Here is a 16368-nt window from a genome sequence, read left to right as displayed (position 1 = left end):
GAGGAGGGTTTACTTCCTCTTTAAAGCGGAGTTCCAGCCATTTACTCACCTGTCCAACGGTCCAGCGATGCGGCCGCCGGAAGCCTCGATCCTCTCCCTCGGCATCACTGCTGTGGGCACCCGGCTGTTACAGTTTGCGGCTTCACAGCCGGGTACCCACTGCGCATGCGCGAGTCGCGCTGCGTGCCGTGATAGGCCGGCAATCTTCTGGGACCTCTGACGTGTCCCAGAAGATTGCAGGGAGGGAGGGGGAGAGGAGAACCTCCGCTCAGGGCGCCGCGGCGCTCCGAGCGGAAGTGGGAGCGGGTACCTGTCAAAACTAGGTACCCGCTCCCCCCCCCCCAAAAAATGACATGCCAAATGTGGCATGTCGGGGGGTCAGGACTCCCTAAAGCGGAAGTTCCACTTTTGGGTGGAACTAGCTTTAATGCATTCTATGACTTTAGAAAGCGTTTGTCTGCTGTAAATAATAGCAGCAATAGGAATAACATTTTTTTAATAAAATAAACTGTCAAAGTCATCTTCACTGAGGTCTTTTTCAGTAGAAAAGATTTATACTCTACCTCTTCAAGGCGCCTTCTTTGCTCTTTTTGCTGCTCTATACGTTTCTGTCTCTCTGCGAGTAGTTGCCTCTTGTACTCCTCCTGCTCTCTGAGTTGTTGCTCCTGCAGCAGCTGCTGCCTTCGTAAGGCTTCAGAACGCTCCTTGTTCTCCTGCTGTAGTCTTAGGAAATCACGTCTAAGGGTGGATTCCCCAGGCACATTAACGATTGAGCTGAGAAAGAAATATTAATATGTAAATAGCCAAACAATTCAAAAGGACACTAGCTGCATAATGGTAATGTGTAAGCCACTCATGGCGTTGCATGCCAATCGCAACTTCAGTAATAGATTTACCTAGAAAAAGGGTCAATACAATGTGCCAATACAGTGCCTGGCACTTTTCTTACCAAAAAAAAAAAAAGGGTACATCCCAGATGCGGTTCTGCTAACCGGATAATAACCATACCAAAAACCAGTCTAATAGAAAAAAAAATATTTTTAAGAGATTATATATATATATATATATATATATATATATATATATATATATATATATATATATATATATATATATATATATATATATATATAAAATTAATAAAGTTATTCCTTTTCACACATGTGTGGCAATTACAAGTCCCTGGAAAAGTAGCTTATATATACTAAGGACTGACTGGCTCCGCTATATCACCTGGGTGAGCCACGTGCTTCTTCACACCAGGCCGTTCCAGGTATTTCTTTTGGCACTGTGAGGGAATAAAGGAATGGCAAGTATACACTACCAGGGCTAAAAGGGAGGGGTTCAAGAAAACCGGTTTCAATGCACTAAAGAAGCAGCGCATGGGTTTGTTGTAATTATAGACTAGGTTTTCTCCAAATACCCAATGCTAAAATGATAACTGAGCATACTAAGGTGAATGGGTGAAGGCAGCATTTTCTCTTTCTTCCAGCATGTGTATAAGGATATGCATACCTTGGCTCTCCTTCCTGCTCAGGCACTTCCTCTTCCTCCTCTTCACTTCCACTATATTCATACTCAGTTTCATCTAAATCAAAAAGACAAAAAGTGAGCAAAACACCTCCAGAAAAACATTTACAAACAAGGATTGCTCTTTTATTGAAAAAATATGCGATACAAGCATAAAATACCAATATAGCAACACAAAGCAGTGGGATATGCAGTGTCAGAGGCAAACAAGGCAACTTTCAATACAAAACCATACAAAAGGAATCCACAAATCTTTACCAAAGCAAAATGAAAAAATAAATACATTTAAGATAAGAACCATGGTTGCCAGATATAGTTGTACTTTTTAGGGCAATTCCTATCATATATGTAAATTTGTAACATCCTGTTAATGGCAAATTCCTATAGGGCTAGAGAGGTGAATGGGGGGGGGGGGGGGGGGGGAGGAGAAAGAGACAGAGGCCCACTTATAAATTATTTCCTTCTTTGCATAATACAATAACAAACCAGTACTTTGGTGTATCTAGGTCCCTGTACATTATCTTGTATTCCCAAGATGGCCAGCTTGGGGGATATAGAGAAGGACAACTGCAGGCTTATATTAAGTTCAAAGACCTCCATCCAGAACCGAGCCACACTGGGACAGGTCCAGAACATATGAAAGAAAGTGCCAGTAGAGGAATGACATCTGGTGTATTCAGGGGACCAATTTGGGTAAATTTGCAATATATGGGGTAATACACAAGGGGTATAAATGTAACCTGAATTAATTTATCTTTAGAGGAGATAGCCAATTTAGAGTTATTTTCAAAACATTCCTTCCATGATACTCTATCCAAAGTAGGAATATCCACAGCTCCAGTTTTCCAAAAGTTTACCCATCTTAGGGGGCTCCACACACAAGAGCGTCAAGTTCTCAAACAGTTGTGTTGCAAGCAGTGACAGAAAAAGACCCCATAGCTCAAAAAGTAGAGGGGCGGGTGCTGCATCTGTCGACGAACTTCAGAGAAAAGGATTGTACGGTAAATTCTTACAAAAATCCAGTTTTCTCCATTGTTCATCAACAGACACAGCTCTGCTTAAACAGACTATAGGGATGTCCCGAAGCAGTAAAAACATGAGTGGGAACAAGACAGGAACAAAAAACCTGAATGCCCTAATGGCCAACAAAGCCAACCAGATAAAACCGAGCTCAACCAGAAATAACTGGAGCTACCCCGAAACAACTAACCCTCAAAGAGAAACCAAAAAAGGGGGTTCTTTCAAACTGCAGCCTGCAAAACCTTGCGGCCAAAAGAAGCATCCGCTGATACCAACACTTTAACCTTGTAGAATTTAGTGAATGTATGCACAGACGAACAAGTTGCGGCCTTGCAAACTTGTAGCACCGACACCTGATGGTGAAAAGCCTAGGAGGCACTCAGCGCTTTAGTAAAATGCACGTTCACTGGAAATGGTTGCAGCAGGCGCAGCCAGTCCCTTACGAGGTCCATCCATAAGGACAAAAAGAGCGCCCGATTTTCTGAAGGACACCGTGGTCTCTAAGTAAACCCTGATAGCCTGGACCACATCCAGAACGCAAGGCATATTCCTTAGGATAATGAGGTTTAGGACAAAGGGAAAGCAGTACATTGTCTTCATTTAAATGAAAATCAGAAACAACCTTAGAAAGTAACGACTGATTAGGTCAAACGTACCACCTTATCTCTGTTAACCACCAGATAAGGTGAGCGGCAGGACAACGCCACCATTTCACATACTCTGCGGGCAGAAGTGATTGCCACCAAGAAGGCAACCTTCTGAGACAAAACAAGCAGCGAAATCTCCCGAATTTTCTCAAAAGGAGGCTTTTGAAGAACAGACAGCACCAAATTGAGATCCCATGGCGGTAACGCGGGGGCGCCAAATGGCGCACACCTTGAATGAACGTCCGGATAAGGGCATTCGTGGCCAACGGGCATTGAAAATAGATAGCCAAAGCCAAAACTTGGCCTTTGATAGTACCCAAGGCCAACCGCTGTTCAACCCCTTTTTTGCAGAAAAGCCAAAACCCTGGTGATAGAAAACAAGCGAGGGTGCACTTTCAGTTGCACCATGAAATGAACGATTTCCACGTACGATGATAGATTTTTCGAGAAGTCGACTTCCTATCCTTCCAGAGAGTGGGAATAACAGGCTCAGAGAGACCCCTATCTCTCAACACCTGACTTCCAACGGCCATGACGTTAAAGCCAGCTGTAAAGCAGGATGGAAGATCGGACAACAGATCTTCCCTGAGAGGAAGTTTCCAAAGGGTACCGGTGGTCAATCTTATTAGGTCTGCGTACCAAGACCGATGAGGCCTGTCTGGAGCCACCAGAATGACCGTAATGTTTTCCACCTCTACCCTGCGCAGAAGACGGGCAGAAGTTTGAACAGGGAGAAATGCATAAATCAGCCGATACTGATCCCAAGGAGCCACCAGATCGTCTGTGGCTTTGGCCAGAGGATCTCGAGACCTGGCTACGAATCTCTTCACTGTCTTGTTGAGATTAAAGGCAAACAGATTGACCTCGGGGGTCCCCCACCGAACACACAGTAGGTGAAATACAGCCAGGTGTAGGGACCACTCCCCTTGTTCCAACACCTGACGACTCAGGTTATTCGCCTGCGAGTTTTCCACACCTGGGATGTGTACAGCAGAGAGGGCTGGAAGAAATCTTTCCTCCTGAGTCAGAATCTCAGCCACCTCCTTAGCCGCCAGGACACTCCTGGTGAACCGCAGGGGGAAGCTGTGTCATTTCAAAGGTACTCTTCAGCAACTTCACCCATTCAGTAGCAGTCTGTGCTATGAGAACGTTCACAAAGTTAGCTTTTAACATGTGACCCATTATCACATGTACATGGCGGGATAAGGATTCCACCAGTCTATCCACGGGATCTGAAAAGGTCAGCGACTCATCCACCGGCACAAGAGTTGTTTTATTTAACCTAGCCATCAGGGAATCCACTTTCGGTGGTACAGCCCCCCTGGTATCCACCGCCTCAGCAAAGGAATAACAGCATGCAAAACGCTTAGGCACCACCAGCATGTGCTTAATGCATCGGCACCGTTCATCCGCAATAGAGTGAAACAAGACAGAACAAGGGAATACTTTACCTGATTTGTGATATTTGCGGGAGCCAAAAGACACCTGGGAACCTGATGCTGTGGTGTCATCAGCCATTTTAGGAGTTTCCTGCACAGAATCTATCAAATTTTGCACCAGGGAGCCTTCTCGCGAGACAGCGTAGGAGAACAGGTCCTCTACACTTGTGTTCCTCAGGGCCCACTAACAGGCCAGGTTTGCAAGATAACTGAAATACATCCCAGGTGATATAATTTGCTGCTCAGTGATTGCAGTACTCTAGTCTGCATCTCCCCAAGGTAATACTTAAAATCTGGCCTGTTAGTGGGCCCTGAGGACCGGAGTTGAGGACCACTGCTCTACACCATCAGAATGTCAAGACACCGACCCCTCACGCCGGTCTGAATCGGCGGCAACCATATCTGTGTCAGAATTCGAAGATCCTGCAGATGGAGGGGAGGACATGGGACGTTTGCGGCTAGCAGCACCAGAACAAACTGACTGCATTTTTGACATCAGGCTTTGCAGAAAAACCGCAATCTCTGACTGCAACTGTGAGCCAGAGGGTCCCGCAGTCCATTCCAGGGGGTCTGCAGGTGATATTTTATCCTGGGACTCCATTTGCAAATACAAAATCATCTTGTGCAATGTCCCTTTAAGACTGCAAAAAAAGCGGTCTCCCCGTTATTATTGCGGACCCCCCAAAACCTGAGCAATGTATAAATATAGCAGAGCAGGAGAGGAAAGCCTACAGGGGACCCCCAGAAACTTTACCAGAGCCCAGATAAAACGTGCAGTCCTGGTCAGTGTCAAAATGAAAGTAACGCAGAAGAGCAGAAAGAGGAAGCAACTCTGCCTTAAGCATATAAAAAACGTGCTGCATGCCAGTCCCGCCCCCGGACCACAAGAAAATGGCTGCCCATATAAACCATTGGGAACACAAAGGTCATGAACCACGGCAAAATGACGGCCCCCATGCGTGCCATGCGGTCTCTGGGACCCCCAAAAGGGGTCCCATAACAAAAGGCAACTAAGGGTCCCCATTCAAGGACAATCCATCCCCCTCAAAGTAGTACCGAAAACCGGCTGCATAATTACTGACCCCCCCCCCCCAAGGTTAAAATCCAGGGGAGGGAGAAGCAAGAGGTATGCCAGATTAGACTTCCGGGTGCCAGGGAACAGAGGGAGCCCCTAAGGTCTGACCATTCCATGGAGGGGCCCGCGCCCACCCCGTGACCTCCAGGGGTATTGGGGGACATTTTACTCACCATACCACAGTACAAGGCGGGCGCCACTCGGAAACAGGTCATCTCCCTCACCGGGATGGGGATGCTGTTAGCCAAGGGGAGGCTGCGACTCAGGCGTTCAAGGTAGTCTGCGTCCCGGTGAGACGATCCACTCGCAGGCTGCTCCCCATCCATCGGGGCACTGTCGTGGCGAGGCCTAGTTCTGGACTATAACCTGCTCATGCTCGTAGGCCAGGCTGGGAGACCTTAAGGATCTAGATCATGTAGTGTGAATACCAGCCGGCTGTTGCTTGTAGTGCCTCTGGATCTTGGTCATCAGGAACTAACTAGAAAATAAAAATATCAAACTTTCCCTGTTACAGCTAAGACCAAAGTTCCAGCAGGGAACTAGGTCCTAGCTCTGTCACTAAGTAGAACAAAATGTTTTGAGTATAGCAGAGCCTGAGGGGTTATGCCTGCTGGAACAGCCCCCATAGACGTGGACAGGTGTTTTTCTGCCTAGTGCCTATCCTTAGTGGGAGGAGCATAAACCTATAGTCTGATTAAGCAGAGCTGCATCTGTTGATGAACCAGAGAGAAAACAATTTACTTTACCTGCCAAAAAAATATTTCAGATCACCAGTGGCTAATTATTTTGCCCACAATGCCCAGGGTCAAATAATTTGGTCACGTCTACATTTACATTTATGTATGATCCCCATTTTTGATTACGTGTTCTACCAAGCTTAGTTTTATTTTTAATTGCAGAAATAGATGACCCGAGGGCTACAAATATTGTATATATTCTTCAACTTGAAGTATGCATAGAGCCCATCTGGCTTTAAAGAAGCCAATATGGCAGTGTACAAAATGTAGGTACAAATCAGATATCAGTAAAGGATCAAAAGTAAGCCTAGAGAGAAAAGTTTGCCAATATTCTATTTCTTTATTTTGGCTATAATGATTTAGGTCCAAGACATCTGGAGGAATGTCAAAACAATCAATTTGCACTAAATAGATGATAAATATTTTATAATTTTACACATGCATATCTTTTCTATATGATGTATGCATAACTGGATAAAAAGTATATAATAAAACTTTCATATGTTTATGAGGTCAAAATACCAAACACATACCTGTCTTACAAACTTTACAAGCTAAAATAAAATCGGTTAGATCTGAAACCAATCCAAGAAGCTGTATGCCACTTAACCACACATTGCATATTAGGGCTGCTTGCACACTTCAGCTTGAAAAAGCTCATTACTGATCTAGAACATAGCCCATTGTTCACAATGTACTTGCACACACAGGTGCTTAAACAAGCGTAGCAGATGGAGTAAAAAAAAAAAAATAAAAAAAAATAGAAAAATCTGCGTTCCCAGTCAGTATTTTGCACATATGAGCATAAATATTAATGAATTTTGCCTAGGAACACACAAATAGCTGTAAATATGTGCAAATGAAACTATGTCCAGAAATGCTGATGCTCAAACATCAGTACTGTGTGCAAGAGGGATTATTGCACAAAAACCCCATACCAAAAAAAAAAAAAAAAGAAACATTTCTTGGATAAGTGTCCATGTCTATGGACTATTATATGGTCATATCAAAGTACCTTTGGGATGTATGTCTACCCTCTTGTTTTTTGGGGTTATGTATCTCTTCTGAAAGAACTTAAATCAGGATTCCATACAAAATACAAAATATATTCAAAACTTTTTTCTTAATGTACACATTAGTCAAGTGTCTCAGTTTACCCAAATAAAAATTTACGAATATGACAATTAAATATTACAGTACAGATGCAATTTCTGGTAAATATAACCATTTATGTAACTATAAAAATACATTCAAGATGGATTTTTCAAGTTTAAAAGCCCCCCCACCATCTTTAACACAAACTCTTGACCCCTCTCTGCTAAGCCAGTCCCCAAACACCATTTTCAGCTCGAATATATTCTTGGGGTGAATATTTAAAAGTCATAGTAGAATTAATAGTCCCTCTAGCATGTGTGCTAAAGGGGCACCCATGCTGGCATGCTCCTGAGCCAGGCTCTATGCATCCATAGACACACAGCACCAGTAAGCCATGCCACTGTTTCCTCCTTACAGCAGTTTGACTGAATGACAGCAGCAGGAGCCTCTGGCTTCTGATGTTCCCAGTGGTACCTTTAAAAGCGTGAAATGAGAGGAGCAGTGCTGTCCCAGCTGGGGCAGCACTGGTTCGAGGGAGGACTCAGTCAGGTAAGTGTTTAGAGATGGGGGGTGGGTAGATTTAGTAGTGGGGATTTTTTTACCTTAATGTGTCATTTTTGAGTTTAGAACCACTTTAAGCATACATTCTTCATGTTATCAGGCAGTCTAAAAAGCAAGCCCTGGTAATGGCAATTAAAAGTGTAAAAGGGAAAAAGAAACCACCAACCTTTCTCTCCTCTCTTCTTCCTGGTCCTGTCTATGTGGTCTTTCAGCTGGATACGGACTTGTCGCTCATTAGGCTGGTCTCTAATAAATGGATGTTTTAACAGCTGTTCTGTTGGAGGGCGTTGCATGTAATTTTTTACCAGACAGCTTTCAATAAAGCTGAAAAACTTCTTTGACCTGTAAAATAAAGTGCAAGGAGAAACCAAAACAATGAAATTCAAACGTTGATGGTTTAAACTACAAATAAAAAAATATCTGGTTACAGAAAAAAACAAAAAACACATTTTACAGTTTTTCTGATGTTGGGGGCTACTGAATGTACAGAAACAAAGCATAAGGAATAGATTACGGTTTGTGCCCAACATGCTCTATCATTAAAAGTCAAATCTACTGCAATAGCCTATATCATAGCATGTAAAAACTCCTAAATGGTTTGTGAACCTTTTGCGAGTTGCTAGTCTCTGGCTTTGAGGTATACCACCTTATTGGCATTTTTGTTCAAAGTCAGTGGTTTAAAGTACTGAATTAACACTATGTGCAATTAGCACTTTCATAAAGAATTTAGTAATGGCAACCTCCAAATTTTAGTAGGATTTTCCTTTTAAGTGATTTCTTTCACAACATAAATCAGGGCTATGTTGTAAGTTTTAAATTAAGCAGTATTAAAGAGGAGTTCCAGTCAAATACTGTAGCTGCTGACTTTTAATATAAAGACACTTACCAGTCCAGGGATCCAGCGATGTCCTCACCGGAGCCAATTCTTTAATTGGCTGCGGGAGCAGGCGTCGGCATCTCAAGTAAGGCGAAAAGGCAGTGAAGCCACAAGGCTTCACAGCCGGTTTCCTACTGTGCATGCGTGAGCAGCGCTGCAACTTGTAAATGATCCTGTAGTCTTCTAGGACCTGTGACGTGGCCCAGAGGACTGCAGGGCAAAAAGAGGGGGGGGGATGGACATCTAGCTCAGACCACCTTGGCGCATCTGACCAGTGGGAGCAGGGTGCCTGTCAAAACCAGGTATCCACTCCTCTCTCCTACCCCCCCCCCCCCCCCCCCAAGTATCAAATGCAGCAAGGGGGCGGGGAGGATGCGAACAAGGGGAACTTCCCCTTTTGGGTGAAGCTCCATTTTAAATTCTTGAAGTGCACCTGCCACTTGTACATAAAAAAGTGAGATGTTTATCCTCTTGCAGAGCTCTAGACACCACTCCTATACAAAACTTCTAGGTGTGTAACACGCCCCCTGCTGCTGCTATTCTGTGGTTTCCACCACCAACCTTAATAAAAGGAGTTCAGCAGGAGAACCATAGTGCACTGGGCGACATGCTATCTCACACACTCAGAAGTGTCAAAAGGAATTGGCACCCAGAGCTCTGCAAACAGTGTGAAGATATCATTCACTGCCCACTTAGTACCCCACTAATAGCAGTTCTGGGGAAATCCACGCATCAATCCCAACCACAATTTTGGCTACACAAATTTAACTGTGGATAAGATCTAGTACACATTGGGTTTCTTGTCAAAAGCTAAATGTCAAAATGTTTAGAAAAAAAAATAAATGATGTCTTATTTGTAGCATTACTGTTATAATGCAAACAAATATATTTTAGTAGCCGTAGACAGAGCACAATAATGACGAAAAACTCACCATTTCTTAGATTTTAGCCGGGGAGGTGGATTTCTGGGAATAAGAAACAGTGCTCTCATAGGATGCATATCACAAAGAGCTGTAAAAGAATACAGATTATTAGATAAATTGCAGTTCATTGCCAAATGAAGGCAAAATAGATTCAAAAACAAAAAACTTAAAATTAAAAGCACTTACGGGGAGCACCTTCTGCCATCTCTATTGCTGTAATACCACAGGACCAAAGATCACTCTGCAAAAAATAATAATATATATGCTGCAAAATTAAAAAGCTACTGCATGTGGGGGTGTTCAGTAAAAAAAAATGAATAAATAAATAAAAAATGTGCATGTTACAGAAACCTATATCAACCACTATGCTTCATTAAAATGAGTATATATTATAGCGTAACCGAACCCATAGATTTAATGGTTTCCAAGTACAGTTGCATTCCAAGCATGCAGTGATTGACAAAGGTCACAATGGCTTGTGCTCTCAACCTAACTGTCAAACCAACAAAAGGCAGGTGTCCTAACTGACCACATGTGTAGCATTATGGGAATTGTAGCATCATAGGAACTGCAGATCAAACAGTTTAAAATGGCAGATCGCTTGACTGTAAAATGATAGGAGGGTAAATTCTACTTTAAAAATGACCATATCAAGATAGAAACCTAAGGGCTCTTTCACACGGCCGCTCCGCTGATCTTATCCGCTGCGGGACTTTTTTTTTTTTTTCACGGAGCGGATGACAGTTGTGTCATCCGCTCCGTGTGTCCGCATATCATCCCATCCGTTTGCGGATGATATGCGGACATAATGTAAGTCTATGGACATTGCGGATGTCAGCGGATGACACCGCTGACATCCTATTTTCCTTCCTTTCCGTTTTTTACACGGAGGAAAAATAGGGTTCTGTTCCGTTCCAAAAAATGGAACAGAACTGAAAGGAAGAAAATCGGATGTCAGCGGATGGTATTCCGCTGACATCCGCAATGCCATTTACTTACATTATGTCCGCAAATCATCCGCAAAAAAATAGGATGATTTGCGGACAAGCGGAGCGGCCGTGTGAAAGAGCCCTAAAGAAGTTATTTTTAGGAAAAAATAATTCACACATTTTTGCAGAAAAAAAAAAGTGCACTTTTCCTGCAGGAGCGTGGAAAGCATTGATCCCCTGATTAGTGGAGCAATGTCTGGCTTCTGCAGATAGACCCTGCAGCTTTCTGCCTGTACCATCATATGGCTCTCTGTTGAAAGCTGCAGGGCTTGTAAACTAAAATCGCTCATCAGCACGCTCGCAGTAGTCCGCCACGGTGGCCAACGGTAATTCGATAATTCACAGGAAAGTGTGTATGAATGATGCAGCCATGTGGGAAGAGCCCCACACAGCAGCACCATTTTTAAATTGTGACAGCGGGGAGAAGACCCACACTGGGGGGGGTTTGGATCAGAGAACAGGCAGCAGGAGCTGGGATATGTTACATGAACCACCCTAAATATGGGTGGCACATGTTCCAAAAGGTGAACCTGGCCTTTTCTTCTTTTTCTTGTACTTCCACTTTCGATGATAATGGTAAATAGAGCAAATAGAGAGGGTGAAGGAGGACAGACTGCAATAAAATCTAGTGGGAGTTCTAACCCCTTTTTTGCCTTTCATTATACCGCAACAAAATATTTTACATACCCTGTAATCATAGGTGGCGTCTGGATTCTCATCACAAGCTATAACTTCAGGGGCCATCCAGTATGGTGTACCAATAAACGTATTCCTTCGACCGACTGTCCTGTCCAGTTGTGCGCTGACACCAAAATCCACTGCAGACAAAGTATGAGCAGAACAGGTTGACAACTTAAAAAACACATCTAATTAAAGGCTGCATCGTCAGCAGATCTATAAGCTGTAAAGTCTTCAGAAAGCTCATTAGGGATCCTTATGATGACAGCAAATCAATATCATTTTGCACTACTGTACTGCTCTTTCAGCATATATTTATGTGGAGCCTTCATGTTTACCTGAAGGAACAATTCCACACAAAAACTGAGATTAATATGATGTCTCCAAATAACTTTTGCAGTAGTTCTCATCTGCAGAAATTCAGCCGCTCATTTGGAGTTATGGCTTTCAAGTGAATACAAAAACATACCTTAAATAGATTGTAAAGTCTAGTTTTTTTTTTTTTTAATTTAAAAAAACCTGTTATACTTGCCTGCTCCTCTTTGGCTCTCCTGGCCCCTCCCATCTGTTGAGTGCCCCCACAGCAAGCAGCTTGCTGGGGGGGGGGGGGGGGGCACCTGAGCTGAGTCACAGCTCCCTGTGTCCATTCAGACATGGAGCTGCGGCCGGCCCGCCCCCTTTCTATTCTCATTGGATGACTGACTTTGACTGACAGCAGCGGGAGCCAATGACACCGCACTGCTGTCTCAGCCGGCCGAGACATTCCTACAGCATCGCTGGAGCTAGATGGATCTCAGGTAAGTGCTAGGGGGCTGCTGCACACAGAAGGCTTTTTATCCTAAGGCATAGAATGCATAAGGATAAAAAAAACCTTCTGCCTTTACAACTCCTTTAAGTTTCCAAATTGTTTTCATCTGCCAAATGCAAGGAGACATACAAGAGAACATTTGCTAAAAATGCTATATAGTTTAATTTTTAGTGCTAACAAATTCCAAAGCTATACTCCTGTAGAAATGTTTATAGTCTAATTTCTTACAACACACACACTATAGCCATACAAAATAGGCAGTCTAGGATTAAACTATTTATCCTTACAGCAGGTATGCCACAAGGTCACACTGTCTGCCATTGAGCTGCAACGCTTAAATATGAAAATCATATTGTTTTTTATAATGCCCATTCATGACAATGCAACATGGTGCAGTCATTTTTGAAAAGCTGCAAGTGCTTCTTTGGGTGCAGCACAGTGCATTTTTGGCCCCATAGACCTCAATAGGCATGCATGAAAAAACTGAATTTTTGTAAAATCTTATCTGTAAAATTCCTTTCTCTGAGTCCTCCGACAGTCGCCGCCTCTTCATATTCGTCACATATGGGGTATTAGACTTTGCTCCGAAGGAGTAGCTAGGCAACAGAATATGTTAACATTAAAGCTTTTAACATATCCCACCCTCAAGGGGTGGTCCCCTCAGTCAATACCCTCCTACTTCCTGCAACCATATCTCAGTTTTAGTGGAATAGCAGTAGAGTATACAACCAAAACCCAAAAGAGGGGCGGGGGCGGCGACTGTCGGAGGACTCAGAGAAAGGAATTTTACAGGTAAGATTTTACAAAAATTCCGTTTTCTCTTACGTCCTCTGACAGTCGCCGCCTCTTCATATTCGTCACATATGGGGTATTAGACTTTGCTCCGAAGGAGTAGCTAGGCAACAGAATATGTTAACATTAAAGCTTTTAACATATCCCACCCTCAAGGGGTGGTCCCCTCAGTCAATACCCTCCTACTTCCTGCAACCATATCTCAGTTTTAGTGGAATAGCAGTAGAGTATACAACCAAAACCCAAAAGAGGGGCGGGGGCGGCGACTGTCGGAGGACTCAGAGAAAGGAATTTTACAGGTAAGATTTTACAAAAATTCAGTTTTCTCTTACGTCCTCTGACAGTCGCCGCCTCTTCATATTCGTCACATATGGGGACGTCCCAAAGCAGTGCAAACATGAGGGGTGGGAAACGCATCCGCGCCGAAAAGGCAACGCAGTCTCCGCATCAAAGAAAAGAACCTTACCAAAGGAAGGAAAGCAGCTGGGCAACAGAAAAAAACAAGTGCTCAACAGGAGCAACAACCCAGGAAAAGACAAAAAACCAGGGGATATAAAACTTATCCCAACAGCCAGAGGTCCCCAACAAGGGACCCTAGGGAATTGCCGCACTAAGAACCTTGCGGCCAAAGGAAGCATCCGCCGATGCCTGAACATCTACTTTGTAGAATCTTGTGAACGTGTGTACGGTCGACCAGGTCGCCGCCCTACACACCTGGGCTACAGAAGCCCCATGACGACAGGCCCAAGACGTACTCAAAGATCTAGTAGAGTGCGCCTTCACAGGCACAGGGGGAACCTTCCCCTGCAAAGCATAGGCCTGTTCAATGGTCTGCCTGATCCATTTGGCGATGGTAGAGGCCGAAGCCGCCATGCCCTTCCGAGGACCCTCCGGAAGAACAAACAAGGAGTCCGTCTTTCGAAAAGACTCAGTCGATTTAAGGTAAACCCTTATCGCCCGAACAACATCCAGAGAATGCAATCTCACCTCCTTTGGATGTTTAGGCTTCGCGCACAGCGAAGGTAAGACAATATCCTCATTAAGATGGAATTCCGAAACTCGTTTCGGAAGAAAAGAAGGATTAGGTCGCAAGACCACCTTATCCAAATGAACAACCAGGTACGGAGACTTGCAGGACAAAGCTGCCAGCTCCGACACTCTGCGAGCCGAAGTGATCGCCACCAAAAAGGCGACCTTTTTGGACAACATAGACAACGAGATCTCCCTGATCTGTTCAAAAGGAGCACGTTGCAACACAGACAGAACGAGATTCAAGTCCCAAGGGGGCAAAGGATCCCTCCTAGGAGGAACCAGATGCCGCACACCCTGAACAAAAGTGCCAACCAAGGAGTTGGAAGCCACGGGACGTTGAAACAGAAGGGCCAGTGCAGACACCTGACCCTTTATCGTAGCCAGCGCCAAACGCTGATCGACACCCGTTTGAAGGACGGACAGCACTCGGGAAACCGAGTACGTGCGGGGTGAAAACCCCCTGGACTCACACCAGGCAAAATAGGCCTTCCAAGTACGGTAATAAACCTTCCCCGAGGAAGACTTCCTCGCGTTGATCAAAGTATGAACGACCTCTGGAGAGAGACCCCTCTCCTTCAGGACCTCGGTCTCAACAGCCAGGCCGTCAAAGCCAGCGACTGTAAAGCAGGATGGTATATCGGTCCTTGAGACAGTAGATCGTCTCAAAGAGGCAGACGCCACGGGGCGTCGACCGCCAGATTCACGAGGTCTGCGTACCAGGACCGGCGAGGCCAGTCCGGTGCCACAAGAATCACCGTGCTGCGTTCCGAGTGTAACCTGCGAAGGAACCTGGACAGCAACTGAATCGGTGGAAACGCGTACATCAGCCTGTACTGATGCCACGGGGCCACTAACGCGTCCGACGCGTCTGCCCGAGGGTCGCGCGTCCTTGCCACGAACCTTTTCACCTTGTTGTTGAGACGAGACGCGAACAGGTCCACATCTGGAAGACCCCACTTCGCGCACAACATCTGGAAGACAGCCGGGTGGAGAGACCATTCCCCCTGATCCAGGGTCTGGCGACTCAGATAGTCCGCCTGCCAGTTCTCCACCCCCGGAATGTGAACCGCCGTTATCGCCGGGACATGAGTCTCGGCCCAAGAAAGAATGTCGGCCACTTCTCGAGCCGCTCGGGCACTCCTGGTGCCCCCTTGGTGGTTGATGTAGGCCACCGCCGTGGCATTGTCCGTCTGCACCCGAACCGGGCAGCCCTGCAGCCGGTCCGTCCAGCGATGAAGACAGAGACTTATGACAAGCTAGACATTAACCACTTGCCGACCGCCGCACGACTATCTACGTGGGCGGTCAGCCCCTCACAGGCAAAGTGACGTAGGTCTACGTCGCTCGCCTGTGAGGGTTTAGGGAGCGAGCGCGCGCCGCCGGAGGCGCGCTCCCGCTCCCGCGTGGTCACGGACCCCCCCGCGCGCGTGACCGGCGGACCCGATCGCCGCCGGCCACTCTGCGATCGGCGGGGGAGAGGGAGATAGTCAGGCAGCTTGTGTAAACAAGCTGCCTGTCATTCTCCTCTCTGTATGAGAGCTGATCACATGGATCTACTATGTAGATCCATTGATCACTCCTCATACAGTTGAAGCCACAGCCAATCACAGTTAGAATCACGCCCCTAGGGACACACACAGCCCCTCCCTCTCAAATAAAGTTAACCCCTTCACTACCAGTGCATTTTTACAGTAACAGTGCATATGTATAGCACTGATTACTGTAGAAATGTCACTGGTAACCCCAAAAGTGTCAAAAATGTCAGTCAAGGGTCCGATCTGTCCGCCGCAATGTCGCAGTACCGCAAAAAAAATCGCAGATCGCCGCCATTACGCGTTAAAAAAAAAAAACAACAAAAATGACAAAAATCTTTCCCTTTGTTAGTAAACGCAATAACTTTTGCGCAAACCAATCAAAATACGCTTTTTGCGATTTTTTTTACCAAACATAGGTAGCATAAAACAAATTGGCCGAAAATATTAAAAAATTTTGATTTTTACATTTTTTTTTGGGGGAATTTCATATAAAAAAAAGGGAAAAATATTGCTATTTTTGCAAAATTTACGCTCTTTTTTTGTTTATAGCGCGTGATCAAAAAATCGCACAGGTGATCAAATACCACCAAAAGAAAGCTCTGTTTGTGGGAAAAAAAGGACGCCAAATTC

The 16368-nt window shown here is 45.0% G+C and overlaps 1 protein-coding gene across 2 annotated transcripts in view; it reads right to left on the bottom strand.

Moving 5' to 3' along the window:
* MAP4K4 (mitogen-activated protein kinase kinase kinase kinase 4) overlaps positions 1 to 16368 on the bottom strand; it is a 340786-nt gene that overhangs the window by 71532 nt on the left and 252886 nt on the right. For both annotated transcript variants that reach the window (XM_082246630.1, XM_082246631.1), the window contains exons 7-12: positions 11581 to 11711; positions 10091 to 10145; positions 9914 to 9992; positions 8271 to 8446; positions 1516 to 1588; positions 564 to 774 (exon numbers count right to left, since the gene is read on the bottom strand). In XM_082246630.1, the coding sequence (XP_082102756.1) occupies positions 564 to 774; positions 1516 to 1588; positions 8271 to 8446; positions 9914 to 9992; positions 10091 to 10145; positions 11581 to 11711 (725 nt within the window). The remainder of the gene's footprint in view (positions 1 to 563; positions 775 to 1515; positions 1589 to 8270; positions 8447 to 9913; positions 9993 to 10090; positions 10146 to 11580; positions 11712 to 16368) is intronic.

This window comes from Pelophylax lessonae (assembly GCF_965119305.1).
Source record: "Pelophylax lessonae genome assembly, chromosome: 2".
NCBI classification, from domain to species: domain Eukaryota; kingdom Metazoa; phylum Chordata; class Amphibia; order Anura; family Ranidae; genus Pelophylax; species Pelophylax lessonae.
The sequence above is the reverse complement of the archived record's forward strand: the minus strand, read 5'-3'. Positions and strand labels throughout refer to the sequence as shown.